The sequence below is a fragment of the Apostichopus japonicus genome, chromosome 11 (genome assembly GCF_037975245.1).
Source record: "Apostichopus japonicus isolate 1M-3 chromosome 11, ASM3797524v1, whole genome shotgun sequence".
Lineage (NCBI taxonomy): Eukaryota > Metazoa > Echinodermata > Holothuroidea > Aspidochirotida > Stichopodidae > Apostichopus > Apostichopus japonicus.
Window position 1 is genome coordinate 11525075 of NC_092571.1, and position 22975 is coordinate 11548049.

Sequence of the window (22975 nt, forward strand, 5' to 3'; positions counted from 1 at the left end):
AGATGGGAAAAGATTGTGAGTGAAGGAGGAGGGGTAACCGAGAGAGTTGGAGGCACTTTCGTTGATTTATTCCTCAATTTACCTCAAAAATGGAGTTAAGGAATGTGAGATAGGGGAAAGGAACAGGAATGGGAGGAAAAAGGGGTGGGTGGTAATGAGATGAGCAATTTCAATGACGTATACTAGAGAAAGCTCGATGTAAACATATGTAGAAAAGCCTCATGATGTCTACAAATGGGATCGAGAATGAGTCATATGCTAAGTAGATTACTTTGATCTCTATGTCCGATCGCGGAGTCAAGTCTAAAACTGTCGCTGTGTGTCAGAGAGGACGAGCCTGATCGAGCCGCTGCTCTAATATAAAATATAGCTAAGAAGTGATCTCTTATTCGCTTATGATTACAAGGATCGATAAGCAAGTTCATGCGCATGCAAGATATACAGCTGTTGACAAGCACGCGGTTGAGAAACTGAAGGCTGAGTTTTCAAGGTTCAGATGAAGAAGGTCAGGGGGTAGGAAGCTTCCAAAAAGTGAGGGGGGCACAAGATCAGATTGGCACTTAATTTCTCATTCCACAACCACCACTCGTTATGCTATTGACCGATACACACCGGCCATATCACATAAATATATATGATGTTTTAGTATGCTATTAATACTATTTATTGAGATTGTTTATTGTTAACCGTGCTACAAAAAGATATGGGATGTCATTTTAAAAATAGCATGTACACACTAAAAATAAATAATTAAAATAAAATATTAAAATTAACAAAGGCTTAAGATATCCAAAAGACAGCTCTTTATCAGAAGGGCACATGTTAATTATTTGCCAGTAGCTACCCCAGCAAACACAAAAACGTTTTCCAAACGTTACTGAATGTTTCGTCTTTTGTTTTGATAACGTTATTTGTGGTGTAATAAATGTGTCACGAAAACGTTTTCAGGCTTTATTTCAAACATCTTTTGTTAAAACATAAATATAACGTTTTCAATATGTGAGAAAAATATTACATCCCATAAAAACGTTTTGCCGACGTTTTCATAACACCACATTTAACGTTATAAAAACATATTTTAGAGGCTCTTTTAAAAACGTCATGGCACATTTGCTATTTTGAAAAAAATGGGGGGCACATGCCCCAGTACTGGGGCATGTGCCCCCCCCCCTCCAACCCACTTGAAAACTATACTCTAGCTGCGATATCGATCCCCTTCTGTCCTATCAAGTGTAGTAATTTGAAACTTCACAAGTAACAGTGTACACGAGCTTTTGTGCCCTGCTTTACTTGTTTGTGACTCTCAGTTAATTTTTGGTGCTTCGATCTCCAACAATTTAGGTTGGCTATATCTGCGGGCTTGCCGATATACACGTCATCCTCTGGTACGTATTCTCCCGTGAAAAACATGGCAACAACATGTGTAATTCATGATACCGAAAATTATGACGTCATGTTTTCAATTATTCTGTATGAGCATGAGTGGTCAATGGTCAAATTTAGTCAAAATTGGTCTCACGGTAAGAATTGTCTCATATCCCTAGCTGTTACAGCGCTACCCAGGGGCGCAATTACCAGTTTAGTTCAAGAGATACTCAGCCCCCCCCCCCCACTCCCAACCACCGTGACAGACAGAATATTGAAAATTAACTCGTGTACGTATAGGCATACAAAACACATCTACTGTATAACATATACGGTATATGTACAGCACAATATCAACAGTTGAAAATTCTTCAACAATGTGTGAAAAATTGCAAAGTGTAAGATCAGATTGCACCCTAGTATATATTACCAACATTTTTCAAATAGGCCCCTTCCCTTAGACCCTCCCTTCACAATGTGTGAAAAATTGCAAAGTGTAAGATCAGATTGCACCCTAGTATATATTACCAACATTTTTCAAATAGGCCCCTTCCCTTAGACCCTCCCTCGGGACGATATCATCATATCCAATCTAAGCCACCAACTATATGTATAATAGCCACTCAGGCGCAAACCTCAGGAAGCATTTCAATCATTCTGGCTCACTGCAGAGACAACTATAATATGACATTGACTTGCGAATGTATACTTCTCAAGAGGTTCAGCCAATTACAGTATATCAAATTTCTCATCTGGATTGCTACTTTAAACGAGTCTATTAATGCATCTTGTAATCTTCGTCCAATGTATTCCCCCACCAATTATGTCATTTGGGGGAAGGGGAAAGCGCGGGCGGGTGAGATATTTCACTGGGGCTCCCGCCCCTCCATCCCAAGACCCCTCCTCACCCGCCACTGAGTGCACCCATGCAGGTCTCCTTCGACCTTGGACAAGTTCCAACACCCGCGAAACCTCCGAACCCAAACTTCGATCCCCTCACGACGGCACTTCTGTGTCATAAAGAAACCCCTTCATCCGTCTCCCTCGGCCTCCTTATCTCTCCCACCTGGTCTTCCCTACCGAATCTCCCCCCCCCCCCACCGATTCCCTCATCCATTCTTCCAGGCCCCGTCCACATTCAATCTTCCCACCCGGGTTTGCGTCACCCGGTCTCTCTCATCAGAAATCGCCGTCCTTGTCCGACCTTGTCCTTTATTTTCACCACGTAAAGTAAAATGTTATGAACATTGCAAATACGTGGTGTTAATTACACTGCATAATAAATACTCGTAGTGTATTCATTTGCTCCAACTGGCTCAAGTTATAATATCGTAGCTAAACTGGTTCACACAGATAACTGCATTTATACAGTACTTACTGTATGTGCTGAACTGGAATCCTGATCACTTGATGTTCTTATACGGTTTGGTGATTCGGTAAAACGTTTGTGCTTGAATATTGAAGACGAATAGTTAACTCCAACCTTGTAGCAAATGGAAAGTCGTTTATCGATATCAAAATGCTTGTGAATTTTTCTCTGAAGGCAATTTACGCCTTTCAGGTTTTGTCGGCGCTCATCACATCTTCTACACCTAGGCCTAGGGCTGCTACACACTGGAAGTTGCAACAGCAGCCCAACGGGCAAGCACTTGTATTGCCTGCTGAAGAAGACTTTGCTAAGGTCGCCAGTGAAGATCCAGTTTTAAGCATTTTACTTGCAGAGAAATATGGGTTTGGGACAGACGGTACTAGAAATAATGAAAACAAAGATGGAGAGTGTGTTAAATGCAGTGAGAAGGAAGAATTTGAACTGTAAGTTAATAGTGTAATTAAAGTCCGTCAATTTCAAAATGTTTTTTTGCTTAGCAATTGGTCTTACTGGCATGGACCTTTAAGAAATGCCATTTTATTAAATTAATCCTTCAAATGGCTCACTGGCACTATACTATTTATAGGTAAACCAAGGTCGGCAGAGAATATTGGCAGTGGCTTAGGTTAAACTAAGTTAAAGGTAGAAGTACTGGTACTGGTAGTCTTGGTATCAGACTATCAGTCCCGACTAAAATCTCCCAGGTTCAACTGAGATTTGATTATGTTTGTACTGTACATTAATTATTGATCCTTGTTTGATTGAGGACTTGCATAAGAATGTTTGATAGAAGCCTGTGATCATCATGTGGATAGATTTTCAATGGAGCTGCAGTTTACTTCCTTACCTTTGAGATTCACTATTATTTATAAACTAAACTAAATCAGGAATTAATTTATCCATTATCACATCACAAAATGCTATGCAAATTGATCCAGTAAGTATTCCAGTCTAAGGATGTGTAGACTAGAGGTGTTTTCTACACAGAACCATGGTATTGTACAAGTGACAAAATTCAGGGACTTCAAAACTGCTACACAAAATTTGAAAACTAAATTATTCCTCAAAATTTGTCATCATTTCGTTATTATTATAGCTACCATAATTCAGTAATTACAATAAGTTCTTTCATGTTTATTCAATCACTTGATTTCAGGAGGGACTTTGATGACGATCCCTTACACTGTAAGGACATCACCAACAAGAGCCAGTATGACGACCTTCAAGGTATTGTGGACAGACTAAAACATCCATTTATGCCAGAACCGGAGGTTTCCTTAATCTTCAAAAGAAGCGAGTCTGAAGAAGTCAATCTAGATATATTGGAATATAATCTACGGGATGCAATGCAGATAGTAAGTAAATTGTAATGAAAGTGGCAAATATTTTAGCACAAAACAAGTTAATACCGTCCTAGATGATTTGGTTGATAAAGTTTGTCATGATAATGGATATGATCCTCTTTGATGTTGACATTGGTGTTAAAGGACGGTAAAGGACATATCCAAAAACACTTTGACAGAAACCATACAGATATCTGCCATAAATCTGTTTGTCAAAATTTAATTATCAAAAACACTTTTAAATGGGAAATTTTGCCAGATGGTGATTGAACAGTGGATTGGAGGGTAAGCCTTGAAGAAAATGCAGTGGTTACTTTTACACACAACCTACCATTCTTTAAAGCTGCTTCAGTGTGATTTGGGGGATAAATTCAAACTTTGATCCCTCCAAGTGACTGCGCAAGAATTTTTAGTGGCTGACCTTTATGCTTCACAGATTTGGTCTAGCTGTCGCCATCTCAGTATGCAATCATATTTGTGTAGTATACCTTCAATGCAGTTTAATAATTTATCCAGTATGGCATCACTAAATGGTATACAAAATAGGCAACTTGCTATATAGACAATTACACAGATGCAAAGCAGTTTTTGTACACTGGTACTATTTTATAAGAGACAAAGTTCTTAGCCTTCAAGACTGCTATGCAAAATCTGTACTCTAAATTGTTCTCTGCTGTTATGTATTTGTGAAAATATTACTTAGTGCATGGCATATATACATTGAAGATGGGGAATTCCTATATGTATTTTTTACGCAATAAATGCATAAAGAATTTCCAGACAGAGTTAGTAACAAGTACTTCCCAGAGAGATGCTTGATTCACAGATATGCTTCATTTCTGAACTTCGTGATAAATTACAAAGTAATCCAAAATTTTTAATTTTGTCTATCATCTACTATATTGCTTTTGCAGAGTCCCGACTCGTTGTCAGTTTTAAATCAAGTGGGTAACTTCTGGCGGGTAAAAGGAAGTACATCTCTAGCGGTTGAGTGCTTCAGGAAGGCCCTCATCATAAACCCGCATCACCCAGACGTTCTTTTAAATCTTGCTCGAGTTCTCTTTAACCTCGGCTACAAAGAGGACGCCCTCTTACTCGCAGGACAGTCTCTAGACCACAAGAACTCCGACCAGAACACTTGGTTACAACATTTCACGCTGGGCGAAATACATCAGTCTCTCTCGAGAAGCGAGGAAGCTGGCCACCACTTCCGACATGTCCTCGATCTAAATCCAAACTTCCAGCCGGCAGAGCGCCACTTGCATCAGCTGGGGCTGGGCGACAGTTTCTCGTACAACACGACCCTCTACACACTCGGGATCATCTTGGCATTGTTTTTGATCGTATTTCTGGTCCTGTACCTGGTCACGGAAGGGCTGTCAAAGAGCGCCAGACCGACCGGGAATGGCTTTTTGGAGAAAAATAAGACGCCGAAAGGAAAGAGAGGGATCAGCTGTTAGGAATAAGTATCACATGGTAATTAATAGTAGAAAGGATCAGTTTGTTCATCCCTGAGAATAGTTTTCAAGGAAATTGAATACTTTAGAAACAAAGTTAAGTTTGATATGTTATAAAATATTATGAACAACTAAACTTGGTTGAGGTGACATTTTTGTACCATTTATTTCTGGGGGAAGAGGGAGGGGGGATTCCCCATAGTCAGACAATTTACCTTACCTTAACCTTAAATCTCTCTGTGCCAGAAGGCACACAAGACCCGGACATCATTCTTCCACTGGGTTCGGTTTGCAGCTGCGTGGCGTACTGAGTTCCATGTGTTCCAGCCTGCGCAGTTCAGACAATTTAACCTAAAACTATTCTTCACTGTAAGCTGTATCAATATCATGCTGCAGACTCTAGATTTGGCTACTTGAATGTTTGAATTGGTATACAGGTATTTGGAGGTTAAAGTATATTTGCTATCAGATGTGGAAAAAAGTCAGAAAATGGTTGAAGTACAATAAGTCTGGAATGTAATCCTAGATAACATCATACATGGCTGAGAGTTCATCTTAGCAAGAAAAGCTCATATTTTTGTGGAGTTCATCAGTACTTGTATGCCGATAGGGGTCAAAGTTTGAAAACCTTACAAACTATAAGTCTAATAATAACTCTAGATGAAAAACTTGATATGTATGACTACACTGGTGCAAGGTATGGTCAAAACATGAATGTGTTGCATCCAGTGTGGTATTAAATGCTCTGATAGAAGATGTCGCAAGGAATCACTAAGAACGTTGGCAATCCTGTTTTATTTACTGTAAAGCTAAAGAGAGTATATATTTCTTTTGAGTGGGATTATTAGATCTAAACAATAAAACAATGAAATTATACCAGTTTACCATCATATAAAACACTTTCATCTGATGTGCCTATCACAAGATGCAATTTGTGTTAAAGGAGCATTTCAAACAATTGATATGTGGAACGAAAAGGAAAATCGTTGTGTAGAAAGATAAAACATGCATCGATATTTTCTGTTCTGTAGGACTATGACATATCCGCACTTAAACTCTGTCAAAGGTCAACCTCTGATAAAATCCTCATAATCGTTTGTTTTCCACGACTTTGGAGTAAGTGGCCCGTTATTTGAAATTAAAAAATGAATCGCAACGGACTTGTGCAAGTTGAAACCATTCAGTCCAATTCATATCTCCTTTGCTCCAGGTAACGGCAGTTTATCTTTTTTCACTGAAATATATGTTCATTAATTCACCCACAAGATATTGCAAAAGTAACAGTACTTATTATTATTATTTTTGTTGGTAATTTTACTTGCTTATATTGTGCTAATTTTGTGCCAGGGTTTACCATAAGAAGAGAAGCAAAGCAAAGAGCATCGAAGAAATGTTACGAGGCTTTAATAAACAAAATTAAAAATAGTTTCTGGTGTCCTGTTATTATTCCTTTTCTTGTGGTTTCTCATTGTGTTACATTTTTTTGGCAAAATAAATTTTCCTTTCAGTAAATTGTCAAATAGTGGAAATTTGTCAAACCTCTTCCTGCTACCTTGTTGGAAAAGAGAATGGTGGGTTTAGGTGGGGGGAGGGTAGGAGGGGATGTTGAGGGAGGACAGATGATATTTCTTGTGAGGTTGAGGGATGGAGGATGAGGCATTAGTATTTCAGATTAACAAATAAACTACACCAGATGGCAAAAAATGAAACGAACATCCAAGTCACATATGAAACAACAATTTACTGCTTCGACCAACATGGTACAGAAACTAGGTGATATTGGGAAATTGATTATTTCATAATTAAAATGAATAGGAATGAGAAAGAGTACTAATATCATGTCTTAGCAAGTTTTCACTATTTACATATTTATCTAATGTGTTACCAATCGTCCAATTTCCTTTCTCAAAACTCACCGCCTCTGTCCGATGGCCCTGACATATCGCTGGCGAGCGATACAGCTGGAGCTCACCTAGACACAAGCCCCTCTGGCAAATAGCATATTCAAATCCATTAAGCTTGCTGAGCAAAGCTGTGATATTATATGAACCACCTTAGGAGAAATTGAATAATATGGTACTGTCCATTCAATTCATTCATATTAAATACGATATGATTTACCATGTGTAACAGAATCATATCAAAAAATCATTGTTTCATCTTTTTCAAATAATAGCGCATTGATCACTACCTGTTACCCTGAACATTAAAATAAAACTTTAAAGAGGACAAACAAATGCAGACAACCTTGCCATGTGACAAAAAAAAGAGTGCACTCTACCTCAATGAGAACTGATACCCCTCAGTAACAAACTATTTTCCAATTTTTTTTTTTTTTTTTTTTTGTAAGGGGAAGAGGATAATGTTACCACTTTATCTCAACTGCAAATTGAGAACAAGTTTCTAATAAAGTTTCTGTTTCTGCTAAAAAAAAAAAAGAAAGAAGTATATTTAAGTAGTACTTTGAACGGAAAAGGTATGAAAGTCTATGGACCACATTTAAGATGTTTGTTCTCTATAATAAGAACTTAATTTCTACTCTGTGTGCACCATGCTAGATTTGTGTAGCTATCTGTACTGCCAACATATAAACCCACCTAAGTTTTAAAGTTGTGCAATTATAACTAGTATCTTGTCTCGACATGTCAGGTGTCATTTTTCTCTGCTGTTGAACACCAGCCTGTTCATTAAATATTGACAATAAGTTGGGACCCAAAATATATCTAGATATTGCTGCTGTGAACCAATATATTTAACATTACAAACATACTCGTTAAATCTATTTCCATGACTTGCAGTCTTCGGGGAACTATTCCAATGTTATTGTAGCGAAGCAAGATTTCTTGCCACCATTTAGGGATTTCATTTTTTCCACTTTTGTCCATTCAAAGGATGATGTGAGGCACAAAATTAAATCTGATATGTAATTGTTGTTGAAGATAGATGTTAAAACACACTGCTAAAGCCCAGGTTGGTTTCCTATACACTTTTAATTAAAAGACCCTTTAATGGGTGTGAAGACTCGCGCAAAAAGAAACGTCTAATGGCGGTAATCTGACCTAGTTTCGAATGAGGTGTAACAGAAGTGTTAGACACCACCATCGATCCCAGAAAATACACACACAGCTTGCTACCGTCGGTAATTAGACACTAGCGTACGGTCAGTACATACAGCTGCGGTCAATACCCACAGTGCACAAACGATACAGCGATGGACATCTCAGGTCCAGCTAAAGATAACAAGGTATCACGTTTCATTACTGTCTGCATTTTGTAGCGACACCAACAAAACGCCACTTGCAAGCAACAGAAAGTAAACTTTTTTAGATGGCCCCACGCAGTTTGGGGCGAGTCTTCAATGCCTTTAAAGATGTTAGGCTCATCAATTAAAGTGACTGGATTATTCAGTCTAATACACAATTCATTAGGTCAGTCCCTCAGATGCAACACACAAATCCTAAAAAAAACAAAAAGGCTTTTCTATAGCATCAAATGAAATTCTGCCTAAAGACATCTCTTAATGAAGTGAAGAAATATATCAAGTAAGCCATTACTGAGAAATTATTTGAAATAATTTATAATCAATTGCAAAACGATTTTGCAAAATTAAACACTGGGTGTTTTTCTTTGCAGCTTTAACCTGCAACTTAAAAAGTGCAAAAAAAACAAAAAAACAGGGGTACGATAAATTGAAACAGATGAGATTCCTCGGAAAACCTATAGTACTGAGCATCGTATCCAGAGATGATGATGTTGAAGATGAAAACCAGCTAAGCTGAGCAATTTTACTCCAATAACACTAGATAACGGCAAAGTTTACACGGGGTACAGTTACCAGGTTATATCTATGTCTTTCACATTACAAACTAATATGTTCTTTTCCTTTATAATTACCTATTGAGTTGAGGGATGGAATAAACTTTGGAAGGTTTTAATTTATTCTTTTATACTACACTTTTTTTTTTCTCGTTTTTTTCAATAGCAGAATAAAAAATATTTTAGCCACATATTTTACGTCAGGGAAGAATGTACAAATGCCGCGATCAAACCATGAATACACAATCTCACTAGTTGTTCAAAGTGGTCGCTATAAAATGAGTGGAGAATGAGTTTGAATAGAAATAAACAAACACAATAGCACACTGCAGTTATTTTATCACCTCAACCATTTTTTTCACAGGGTATAATACTCTCAGACTTTATTACCAAATAAGTTTGAAAAAAAAAACATTTGAATGGGTGTCCTTTTCGTAACAACTTTGCAGTGTCCATTTATGGTAAAACTGGTATATAAATTTCACAGTCTGAAATATTTTTAAGAAATTGTTACTAGTTTATGTCTTTCTGATTTCAATTTCATGTTTAATATTTTAATTATCTTTACAGCACTCTAAGGCAAAATTTAAGACTAGAGCCATCCATTCTCCAAACTGAAAATACTCTATGAATCAATTGGTGACATTTTTTTTCAGTGAGATAGTACAGTGATGACTTGACTCGACTTACTGGAGTCACTAAGCTTCAACAGTGTTGTAACAAGTCCTTACTGGAGTCACTCAGCAGTGTTGTAACGAGTCCTTACTGGAGTCACTAAGCTTCAACGGTGTTGTAACAAGTCCTTACTGGAGTCACTTGCTTCAACAGTGTTGTAACAAGTCCTTACTGGAGTCACTAAGGTTCAACAGTATTGTAACAAGTCCTTACTGGAGTCACTATGCTTCAAGTGTTGTAACAAGTCCTCACAGGAATCACTAAGCTTCAAACGTGTTGTAACAAGTCCTTACAGGAGTCACTAAGGTTCAACAGTATTGTAACAAGTCCTTACTGGAGTCACTAAGCTTCAACAGTGTTGTAACAAGTCCTTACAGGAGTCACTGAGCTTTAACAGTGTTGTAACAAGTCCTTACAGGAGTCACTAAGCTTCAACAGTGTTGTAACAAGTCACTAAGCTTCAACAGTAAAATGACTTGGACAACTTGCTTAGTTTTTCCCCTTGTAGATAATCAAATCAACCTTTGTGATTTTTTACAATTCAAACTCGAAATGAATTGACTTGTTACAATTCTGCTCACAGAGAACACTGGACTAGTTACTAGAGTGCATCTGATGGACACATTTCTTGGAAAGGCATATTTAACAATTCTTTTCAAAGCCAATGCTCTGAGTTTAAGTAATTCTGTTAAAATATCAAATTGAGAAATATTGAAGTAAAATCATAAATAAACAGGACCTATAATCTCTGACGAGACACCGGCCAGGTTTATTTCTCTTCAAACTCATTCAGGCCCGCACCGCTAAAAGATTGTAAGCCCTTTCTTTCTTCTGAAAGTCTACTAGTAGTACTCTTTGCTGCACCCATCACCTCTTTGGTCTTTCCTTCATCTCAAAACTGGACCCAATTGTTGGAAGAATTGTTACTTGATGATCTGTGAAGAAGAACCAGAAAACGAAAACGTTTTAAACAGTTCCCTTGCTTCTCGAGAATGAAACTAACGATACAAACGCGCCAAATATGAAAGGAAACAAAGAAGTATAAATTCCTCAAAATATGGCCATTTAAACATTTTAACATGATGCCCCCAACTATTCACTCTTTGTTTGACATTACTTCTAAAAGCAAAAGGGCTCTTCTACAGCTCAATGGATATCAGTGTACCACGTATAGCATGGAATATATACTGCCTGAGATATCATGTTAAGAAGCTTTCTCTTAGTAATTACATTTAAGTCTTGCCAAAACAAACATACTAATTAATTTCAACTTGTTTATAACATGAACACTTACATAAACACCAACAACAACATATGAATGGAAACAAATGCTAATAGTTGTTAAAAAATATGGCCATTTGCAACATTTTAACATCATGCCCCACCCACTCATTAATATGCATGACATGACACCTAAAAGCAATACGGCACATCTTCATCCCATTGGTTATCTGACTACCGTATACATGGCATGAATACAACGTATAGTCCCTAAGATATCATGATTACAAGCTAGGCGTAACACACATCCAGTACACACACACAGTATCATGACCGAATAGGTTCCTGATGCTGTTTGCATCGGAACCAAAACTTAATCATAAAAAATGGGAAGGAGTGAAGAGATATTCCATTTTATTATATTATTTTATTATATTATTATATGGAGGAAAAAACATGTCCCACAATGTTAGTTGAAAATTGTTGTTCCAAACTCGAGATATATGGATGCAACCATTTTGGTTGGCTAAGCCCTCCCTTCCCTCAACCAATCAAATATGTGATGACATCGTCCCATACTTACTGCAACTTCACTTTCCTATTATAGCCCTTCATGCTGAATTATCTTTGAAATACGATGCTTCTAAACGTTGGCTTATTTGGTTGAATTTCATCATAATGCATTTCTTTTCTTATACAAATATTATTTTACAGTGATAAATTGTTTAATATGGTGGAGATATCAAGGTTTCGATCCCTGTGACAGAGGGATTGCCAACTTGACAAAGTGTTAGTCTGTATAAGCCAATGTAAGGAAACTTTCACTTTAAATCATTTCAATGACAGCATTTACAACCACAAATTCTTTCAAACAAAGAATACAAAATAGTTAATAACGAACGACATTCAACGTTTGCAGCACTAGTGGCTTTGTGTTGCTGGTCTTTCCTTTTCTTGTAATAGACTTGTTAAAAGTCCTCTGTCTGGTATGTGAAGGAATATCTAAGACAGGGGTGGGCAACCTAAGGCCTGCGGGCAACATGCGGCCCGCCAGTGATTTTTTTGAGGCCTGTGAGATGTCTCAAGAAAAAAGTCAATCTATTTTACATCATCACAAAAAACGAGCTAGCTGCTTAGAATTTATCGGCACTAATGATGCTGTCAGGTAGGCCTATTATCCCCATTAATTATCAACTGTACTGTATTGACATTACGTTTTATGAATACAGATTAAGTACACACCTATTGCTTGAAAGTCCGCGGAATCAAAGGTTTGAAATCAACAGCAGGTCCTTGGTTAGGTGCAACCCAGTCAATTTTTCACCCCTCATATCTGGCCCATTCATTCAAAAAGGTTGCCCACCCTGATCTAAGACTATGATATCTTACAGATGGGATTAAAATGTCCTTACTAGCAATTTTTTATTCTGACAAAATATGGGGGGACCATATTAGTGACCACCTTTAAGGCTTTGATTACGTAGATGGCTTGGGTAAACGTCTCTTGGTAAATCTCACGACAAAATCTACTTACTTTGCACTGGTAAAGTCTCCCCAGTCAGATGCACCTCCTTGCTGTGCCTGGTTCTGTGGAGGGGCACTGAATGCTGGTGCTGGTTGGCTTGGATTATTAAAAGGCTGAGATGATGCACCTGTGACAAGAGGAAATTATTCAAATCAAAGTACAAAATTCAAAAGACGCACTTTTGTCAACGTCATCATTGACTCGCATAACTAGACATAAGGTCTGTCATCAATTAATGACATTACAACTAGTGGACAATTCCCTCTATCCCCTTACCCCTCCCTTTTCTGCAAAAGTTATGTCAAATAAATAGACAGTGAGGAAGGGTGAAACATGTGAGAAAATACATGGAAATAAAAGAATACTTATACAGTGCGTGTTAGTAGTGAAGGGAAAAGAGATTCCAGTACGCAGAGATCCAAATCCGATCACGAAAATCGTAACAAACGACAGAAGATGTTAAAGCATATTTTGCAGACAGAAACGTCTAGCGTTCTTCCTGAACGGTAGGTTCGGATGGAGTAAGTGGGCGATGCCCAGGGAGCCAGGGCGCAGTGTTTAAACTTTCCAATGTGTAGTTGGGTAGATGGGAAAGTGCAGATTTGGAATGGGAGACAGGTAAGAGAGGTGCAAAGTAAACCTTACCATGTCTTTTAATGTTCAGGTATGTTTCCACAAAGCTCATTAGCCAGACAGAGGGGGCTATCCAATTACGTGAACATATAACATTAATCTACTATACTAGTCTAATACAAAAAAGATCAATGAAATGAAAGATAGTCTAAATGACAGAGACAGGATTTTTTCAGACTTTTAAGATTCAGTTTAAGAATCTCACCAAACAAGTCAGGGCCTCCACTAGATGATTGATTGAATGCTGCAGCAGGGGCTTCCTGGCTGGCAGCCTGTGGGGGAAGACCTAACGGTTTCACCCCTGGAGGTGGTAACAGAAGAGGAGGCTGGCCACCACTAGCTGCCGCACCAGTGGGTCTACTCCTTGGCTTGGATGCTCCATCTTTCTTCTGAATATTCAAATATAAACGTAAGGAAAGATTAGGAAATTGGTTGATAGCTTTAAATGCAAACAACCTGTGGTCTTCTCTTTCTTTAACGAACTTACCTTAAAACAAATTATTTTTTTCTCTTTTCTTTCACATTTTATACGTGGGGGCTGGGAATGAGGGGAGGGGATGAGGAGGGTGGTTGAATCGGGACAACAGAAGACTTAAAATTGTGCTTCAAGGGGTAATAGTTAATACTGTCTACAAGGAACTTAAACATATATTGAACATTAAGTCCCGGTTGCAATTCACTGTTCAAATCAGATTTTTTTTTTGGATAAATACATAATATGATAATACAGGAAATGAAGAATGACATGATATGATATAATCCAAGAAATAAATACAAATGAAAAAAGAAAAATGAGTGATAGTAATGTTTCTGTAGCTATGCCGGTTTTTGAGACATTCACCTTATACAACATGTTATATCTCAGGAATGCTCCTTTAAGGCTCAATTGACTATGATGTCATCGTTGGGTCCTCCGTGCAGGCAGTTAATCATGTGAATCCATTGTTTCATAAATTCTAATCACTCAACCAAACTGTGTTCATTTAACTTCATTTCATACAACAGAACATCCATGGATGACATGGCTAAATCCTCTCCCTCCATCAAGACCTTGAACATACTGTTAAACTTGAGGTTTGAGGCCATAAGAGCATCATGCTTTCGTATTGGGATTAATATCGCATCCAAGGAACTCACCTAACACTTTGTGTAGTTTGCATAGTCCAGAACAATTTCATACTCAAGAACCTTGGCTTCTCATACAGTACAAGTGTTTTAGAAATGGTGGGATCTGGACAGATAGTGCAGTGTTGTTGTACAACATATCATAATGGATTTTTGTGCCTAAGTTTCAAACAAAGAACCTCAGCAACTCGTCTCTTTTGTAATAGTTTATCCTTTGAAATACCCTCGAGCATGATTTAAAACTATGAACAGAGAATAACTGATGGGGCAGAGCAGAAGAAAATGCAACTTTAGTCAAGTTGCTACAGGGATCACTTCCCAATTTCCTATGATAAATATTAATATGTATCTATAAAGGAGTTATCCAAGGAGTTTGATGTGCACCTATATTTACATACAGTACTGTCTGTAGATGTACATAGATCTATGTATATATATATATATATATAAATATATATATATATATGTATATATATATATATATACAAATATATATATATATATATGTTTATATATATATATACATATATATATATATATATATATATATATATATGTATATATATATATATGTTTATGTATCATTCAAATGATATATATACATATATCATTCAAGGAGTTTGATGTGTACCTGTGTTTACATATTGTACTGTATGTAGATGTTCATAGATATACACACATACGTATATTTATATACACAAAAACATATATATAAACACATATATATATATTGATATCATTCAAGGAGTTTGATATACATCTGAACAATGATGATTCACTTTGATAATGTGCAAAGTTTGGAAGATTTAAAGAGCTAACTGATGTTACTTACACCAATATTTATCGTGATGGTTTGTCCTTCCTTAAAACCCAGATCCAACTTTGGTCCTGTATCAAGCTTCTTGGATTCTGCTTCAAATTGTTGCTCTTGCTTTAAATGTCTGTAAAATGTATAGAAATATATACAAAAACTCAGTGAAATATTATTCTGTCATAATTTTCACAAACTATTTCGACATCTCATAGCACAATGTAGATAGAGATGGCATTGTCTATGTGGGAGGGGAAATGGGAGGGGGTGGGTAAAAGAGCATGCTTGACTTTCAAATGTCATTCAAGCTATCTGACTCTAATCCAATGCCATCAGATTAACTTAGTAAATGTTAAACTAGAACTACAAAGTTGTACTCAGTATGCACCTAGACATTTGCGTGACAGGGATTCTGTTTCATACATGACAAATTTTTCCATAAAAACAAAAGCACTACAAAATGTTTATTCTGTACCAAATGATGGGTAATTAACATTTACTATTAATACAGTTGGTTGTGCAGTGTAATAATTAAATTTAAAACATAAAAAAAAAAAACTGTTGAATTTCCCCTTCCAAATCCTACATTTTTCACTCAAAGTGTATAGCGCAGTACAAACACTATAAACCGTTTAATGACTATAACAACATATGCAAAAAAATACTACGAAATATTTATTCTGTACCAAAGATGGGTAATTAACTTTACAATTAATACAGTTGGTTGTGCATTGTAGTAATTAAATTTAATACATAAAAAATTAAACTGTTGAATTTTCCCCTTCCAAATCCCACATTTTTCACTCAAAGTGTATAGCGCAGTACAACACTATCAACTGTTTAATGACTATAACAACATCCTATATGCAAAGTAGGTTAGAGCTATAGTGCAGCTATCACCAAAATCATACCAGATCATGATAATTCACTTCATTCCAAGATACAGTTATTTTAAGATACTTAAATATCTTTTATTACTCCCATCTAGCTTCGTTCGCAAAAATGTCCTTGTTAACTTAGAAATAGAAATCTTTCTCGTTTTAACCATGCACTTGCTTTACGTCCTTTTTAAATATGCAGTTTGCATTTTCTTGTAGTCATTAAGACTTCCAGACCAAGCATTCGGACATTTCCTGTCACTAATAAACTTGTTGGATGAAAGACATAGTTTGCCTAAATTGATGCTCATCTTTCCTACATATTCTACCAGTAAATAATGTAGTGTTCAAATTTTGAGCGGCAGTTTTGAAGGTTTCCGAATTTGGTCTTTTTATAAAATACTATGCATTCCCCGAGTACAACACTGCTATAAATATTTAGACTTGTGAAGCAATTTGACCGTTTTGAGATGGTGATACTTCTAATACGATACATTCTTCCCTGATATAAATCAAGCATACCTGTCCCATGATTCATGCATATGCAGAGATAAATACCTACAGGTATGCTTGGCTGTGCTGGGAGATATTTAATGCAAATTTCTACACTTTAACCTCTAGCAGCTGCATAGCTGTTTGCTACTGAACAATAACATGATTCCCTGATATAAATCCAGCATACCTGTCCCATGATTCATGCATATGCAGAGATAAATACCTACAGGTATATTTGGCTGTGCTGGGAGATATTTACTGTAAATTTCTACACTACAACCTACATAGCAGCTGCATTGCTGTTTGCTACTGAACAATAAAACTTCCCAGTCGTTTTCATGACATTTATGGTCGAGTGGCCTACAGGATATGTCAGTGCTGTTCTAATCTATAACTATTTCCTTTATTCTAACAGCAGGTACTGTCTCAAACTGGCACTCAACGATCCCGGAGGAGAAAGTGACCTTAACATGTTCCGTAATGCTGGGTGCGGTGAACTATCACAATTCGTTAAATTGCTTGATAACTGACGTGACTTTGCAACCTCCTAACGATTGAAGATAAATATTGACTGTGGATATCAGCGTATTCATGCTTGATAATTTGTCTTACAGTGTGTTTGACACATTTGTACATTAGTTTCAGTTTTTCTGACAAAAGGAATATTTGAGGTCACAGCCTCACACTACAGAAAGACATTTACAAGCAGATTTACATGTTCCTAGTTGTCTTTTTCTCATGAATGAACAAAATATTTTGCCCTAATCTCAAGAAAATATTAGTGGATTTAATGGATGACTATATAAATGCAAAATCAGTTCTGCTTATTTTTTATTTATTTTTTTGCTTGTGTTTCTTTATCACTTTTAGTTTTGACAAAATTATGACCCTTTAAATATATCAGGCACATCAATTGAAGTGGCTGGACTACTTAGTCTAACACACCAGACCATTAAAGCTAGCTCCTCAAAAGCAACACCATAGCTAAAGAGAATAACATAATAGTCTCACATAATATTTTGAAATTTGCATTACAATTTTTGTCAAGGACAAATGTTTTTGAAGGCCATCGATGGTGTGTTCTGTTGTTCTTTAGGGGATAGACAAACATTTACTGATCAAGCTACGAACATTTTTGAAACAATGTGAATAACATTATCATTTAGGGGCACATCAACGACCTGATATCATCATTGCTCGAGACTTAAAGGAGTATTGCAGCTATGAGTTGACATTGTCCAATGTCCACCCAATTTATTCTAGTACCAACCCATGCCTGTTGTAACCTGGATCCAAAATTACGAACAAAATCTGGCATTGTTTTTGTGTTTCTCATGAATTAAGTTTATTATTATTTTTAACATTGCAAGCGACATAAACATTATTCAAAGCCCCATTGACTTTGTGATTGATACACCCAACGGGCTGATGAATGTCCAGAGCAAAATACAATCATGAGGAGGCAGAGTGTCAGTATGTCCACCAAAAAGCCCCCGTAAAATCAGCCAAAGCTCCCTGAAATCCCACATCGATTTTTACGCATTTCAAAGGTGTGACAGATTGAACGGAACAAACGTGTGGCAGTGTTTGTAAATAAAACAATCTAGAATACTCCGTTCCGATTGTCAAACTATCGGCTTTAGATCAGCACTTTTTAAGGCACAGAACTGGTTTAATCCTGCCGTTCAAATCCTGCTCTTGACCAAACTTCTTTGCCCCTTCCACATTTGTTTATTAATATCATTTTAGATAGTTTATCCCACTGGTATATATTTAACTAATTAAATTGTCTGACAAGCTTAAATTTGTCCACAGGACCACATGACTGTCATTTCCAGGAAACTTGCTATGTATCTCAAGATTTATTCTGAGATTAAAGGAGATGATTACATATGAACACAAAACAAGTGAGACACTTACTTAAAATGATCTTGTAGAGCTACATTAAAATCAAATGAGTCTGCCCTGTCTTGGAAACCGATGCCGATAAATGCCTTCTTCCCTAAAAGAGAAAAGAGATCACATTACCCTATAAAATTAACAGAATCAACACCATGCATGAAATCATGGTTTGACCATAAACAATGACCATAGCTATTGGATTCAACTTTCTTTGCTCCCTCTTCTTCAACCACCCCCACCCCTACCCCAAACCCCTTAAAAGCAGTTTCTTTGTGTTTTAGCGAACTTAACAAGAATTTAAAGATGATTAAGATTACGACTAAGTCCCTCTTCCGGGTGTTTGAACCAAGTGAAGGGTAATGAAGAAGTACTTCATAAATCTTCTTCTGTTAGTTTGCTGCCTGCAAACATTTTCATATAAGTGTAAACGAAATGCAAGAAAAATGGGAAATATAAAATTTTAGTTAGCATCTCATTATTTCAGCTTAACCATAATAAGCCATTAGTCAACCCAAAGGAACTACCATATTATGTGTTTCTAAACATCAGATGCAGGACAAATTTTATCTGTTGTGCGATCGTCCGAGATGACCAAAATTCTGTTTGGACCACTGAAATCAGCCATGGATTTCATCTGATAAAATTCAGATTGCATAGTACAACCAAATACCCTCACATACGTAAAAATATAAACTGGTATCATCCTCCATGGCATCACTTTGGAGACAACTGAAATCAAACAAAGATAGTGGCAGGCCTATCATCGCCAAAGGAGGGGGGGGGGGGGTTTCCCAGCCCCATGCTTTGGTTCAATTCACCAAACCTACACATCTCTCCTACAGTATAAAAATTGGTCTTCAAGGAATATATTCCTTAACACAGTATCACATCAAAAAATGCTGTGACACAAAAATGGTCAAATTGCTATACAAGTCCAAAGATGTCAACAACTGCCACACATCTTTGAACTATACGTAGCAATTTGACCATTTTACATCATAGCCTTTTATGCAAAACTAAATATATATTATTCCTGGGCAGTGAACAGTGTTGAGCAATGCTGGAGACTATGCCGGTGTGACAGGATTTTTTCCCCCCTGAAAATATTCCCCCCCGGGGGGAATATTTCCTAGGAAATTTTCCCCCCGGGTGGAGATTTCCTAGGAAATATTCCCCCCCCGGTGGGCATTATTCCTAGGAAATATTCCCCCCAACCTGGAAAAATTCCCCCCCACCTTCATGTAATTCTAGTTAATTGTATTTTTGTACACCTATCAAGGATATCTCATCATGGAACTATAATAAGGAGATTTTAACATTTTTTGGGCATGAACTTGGAATATATCATTCCTGCAATAAGGATATTCAGAGGAAATGTCTTGGGTTAGGGTTAGGCCATGAATGCAGTGCCATGAATGGAATGGGACTAGCTCTGATGCTCTGATGTTACTGATGTAGTCAAGTATAATCATTGTAAATTGAAACTATTAAATTGTGTTGGTATGATGGTTCCACAGGAGGATTCAATGTTTATTGGGAAGGGGTTGACTTATTGATTATTGATTATGAGCTGTGGTGAAGCTCATTGGGATTATCTTAATTCATGGCTTATGAGGGTGAACATCAAAGGGATTGCTGCACTGAAGCCAATTATACATACTGTTACACAGATAGTCCTGATTGATATGGTGTGGAAATGTTGGGTATATAGAGTGGACCCAAATGCCCTGGTCATCACAATTTTATTGCAACTAACTGTCCGCTGGCCACTAAAAAAAGGTTGCGAATACGTGAAGGATATATTCCTAGCGTTTAATTGCCATGAACAAACGATCGACCATCTCATCATACACTGAATTTGAGATATCGCCTATTGGAATATAGGAATATTATGAAATTCATTGAAAGCTAAAGACTTGCAGGTGCTGGCAGGAAAATTGATCATGCTTATGGTGGGGGGGGTAAATTTTCAGGGTGGGGGGGAATTTATCCTAGGTAAAATTCCCCCCCGTGGGGGAAAATTTTCAGGGGGGGGGGGGGAAATTTCCTGTTACACTGGTACTTTTATGCTGTGTTTCCTTTTTGTATAGATCTAGACTTGTTTGAAGTTGTTTCAGTCTTCACTCTTCTACTGTAACTGATGGAACACAAAATGTATGATATCTCCCAAAATCAAATACAAACACTTGCTTCCTATTGTGTATGATGTTCTCTCAGATTATAAGCTTTATCTAAGGTCATTTAGTTTGTACTTGTCCTTTTAACGATATGTTTCAACTTTGTGATCATCTTGGTGTCCCAGTCGAGCAAATTTGTACTTATTTCTTCTGGTTGTTCCTCGGACAACTACGCCTTAACATTTTGGTTGACCCAATAGCAAACTTGGTTGTCCCCCCCTCATCCCCCCCCCCCCAAGAAAAAATTTGAGAAATGATATCAACTTCTCTTTCAAGGGGAGGGCTGTTTTGAAGGAGAGGGGATGGAATGGGTATTTGGAGCACTTCTTAGCAAGTATTATAACAGTCTGCTTAGAGGCATATTTCTGGAGATAACCTTCATACTGTTTGTACAGAGGAGTTCTTAGGTCATTAAATGGTGCATAATACAGGGATCTGGTTCTAATTTCATCCTGATGCCAGTAGCTTAACAGCCCTATTAAAGGCTGCCCTTATAGCAAAGGCCTTTATATATATGGAGAATAAGACCAAATAGATATATATATATGCAAGGACATACCACTTTCATCTTCAATTCTAATGACGAAATATCTGCTCGAATCAAGAACAGACTCCACAGCTTCACCAGGATAACTTGGTATGGGGGCCTTGGCAAATAGTTCTCCAGAATTTTTATCTTCTATGCAAATGAAACATTCTTTCCCGATGGCCATAACTTTCATCCGACTGATCCAATCTGGACTGTCTAACTTCCAATCAGCTGCTCTGTATGAAAACAGTAAAAAGGTAATATTGAAATATGGATCAGTCTGTACTGTAAATAAGGTTGCCTTTTGCATGGCCTTAATGCCAAAAATATTATTATCCACTATATTGACATGCTTCATTTGATGAGCAAGTAATTAATATTAGGGAGCAAAAAACGCAATGTCACAATGGATAGCGTATTGTACCGTTAAAAAAAGGGGGGATACAGTAAACAAGTTCTCATCTCACTGTAAATAAGCAATGAAAACCTTTCAAGGTTTTTAAATAATCAACTTGATTGTTTCACTTCACGACATGTGTAAGTAAAGAAACAATACAAAATCCAATGTACTTATATTTTATAACCAGCTAGCCTTGGTTGATGAGAATTTACAATACATTCTATGACAGAGCAGACATCAAATAAAAGATTAAAATGGTAATACTTATGTGGGTACAGTGTTGCCTCACAATTATAACATCCAACACTCTTGTTCCACCTATCGAAAATTAGGTCTAGAAGATGCTTTAACTGTTCACTCAGTCTAGCCTAGGTCTGAAAAGTAATGGATACCTTAAGTACCTACCTGTATCCACGATTTGTTGTTCTTGGTGGTATTCTGAACACATGAACCTCAGGTTTCACCAAGAGTACCCTTTCATAGTCACTGGCAGTTGTCATTTTGATAGTATAGGCTAGTCCTTTGTGGAGATTTTATGACTTGAGAAGAATGTTTCACTATTTGTTAGTTCAAAGTCTCTAGAAGTTGTAATGCTTAACAATTTTAGCATTACAATATAGATCAGTTAATTCAGACTTCAGTCATCAGAGACACTGCAGGTCCCAACATTCACAACAATGGTCAGTGACTTTCCAACATAGAAATATCCAAACCTGCCTTTCCTGTGGGAAGGCCTTGCCTCACGTTATGTTGAACTTGTGCCAACTTGACACAACTTGCCTTAGGCTAGTTTATTCCAACACTTGTTGCGTGTATAGGGATCTTACTAGCTTAACTGTTACTGATCATGGTACCGATACAGGCCTAGGCTAAATCCAACACAATTTAACGAGTTTGTATCAAAGTTAACGTTAGGCTTACAATACAAGTTACAGTACGTTACAGCTTGAACGGGAATTTAGTTAAGCCTAGGTAGGTATCAATTTTGACAAAAAATATTCCGCATTGAACTATAAACTAGACATGCACTATAAATCCCTCCAGAGTCCATATCAGTATTTGGCCAGGTGAAATGCAGTGTCTTTTAAGTTGATGCAAGGGTTGATAACCTCCTCTGTTATGTTATAGGCCTGGGCCTACGTAGCGGTATTCACGTTGATCTTACTCTTAATTAATGCAGGAGAGTGTAACACTTGTAACACTGGCCTAAATGGTTACGATTTTCCAACACAGTAAACACGATACCCACATGTA

At 37.1% G+C, this 22975-nt stretch overlaps 2 protein-coding genes across 2 annotated transcripts; one reads left to right on the forward strand and one right to left on the reverse strand.

Annotated features, from left to right (window-relative positions):
• The first annotated feature begins 2659 nt into the window (after positions 1–2659).
• On the forward strand, positions 2660–6959 carry LOC139975780 (uncharacterized). The gene is made up of 3 exons (XM_071983945.1): positions 2660–3177; positions 3891–4089; positions 4992–6959. The coding sequence occupies exons 1-3, from the start codon at positions 2885–2887 to the stop codon at positions 5535–5537; spliced, it is 1038 nt and encodes a 345-aa protein (XP_071840046.1). The 5' UTR covers positions 2660–2884; the 3' UTR covers positions 5538–6959.
• A 296-nt stretch (positions 6960–7255) lies between these two features.
• Positions 7256–22954, reverse strand: LOC139975781 (adaptin ear-binding coat-associated protein 2-like). The gene is made up of 7 exons (XM_071983946.1): positions 22127–22954; positions 21352–21557; positions 18634–18715; positions 15362–15470; positions 13610–13793; positions 12781–12898; positions 7256–10960 (listed from the first exon to the last, which is right to left on the reverse strand). The coding sequence occupies exons 1-7, from the start codon at positions 22219–22221 to the stop codon at positions 10918–10920; spliced, it is 837 nt and encodes a 278-aa protein (XP_071840047.1). The 5' UTR covers positions 22222–22954; the 3' UTR covers positions 7256–10917.
• Positions 22955–22975: the final 21 nt, after the last annotated feature.

What these genes read in the sequence shown, in the direction of transcription:
- LOC139975780 (XM_071983945.1), top strand. Translation starts at nt 2,885, where the DNA reads ATGCTTGTGAATTTTTCTCTGAAGGCAATTTACGCCTTTCAGGTTTTG. An exon ending in GAGAAGGAAGAATTTGAACT is followed by an intron (nt 3,178 to 3,890) that starts GTAAGTTAATAG and finishes ACTTGATTTCAG; the next exon opens with GAGGGACTTTGATGACGATC. An exon ending in TACGGGATGCAATGCAGATA is followed by an intron (nt 4,090 to 4,991) that starts GTAAGTAAATTG and finishes TTGCTTTTGCAG; the next exon opens with AGTCCCGACTCGTTGTCAGT.
- LOC139975781 (XM_071983946.1), bottom strand. Translation starts at nt 22,221, where the DNA reads ATGACAACTGCCAGTGACTATGAAAGGGTACTCTTGGTGAAACCTGAG. An exon ending in ACAACAAATCGTGGATACAG is followed by an intron (nt 21,558 to 22,126) that starts GTAGGTACTTAA and finishes GTTTTCATACAG; the next exon opens with AGCAGCTGATTGGAAGTTAG. An exon ending in GGAGACTTTACCAGTGCAAA is followed by an intron (nt 10,961 to 12,780) that starts GTAAGTAGATTT and finishes TCTTCTTCACAG; the next exon opens with ATCATCAAGTAACAATTCTT.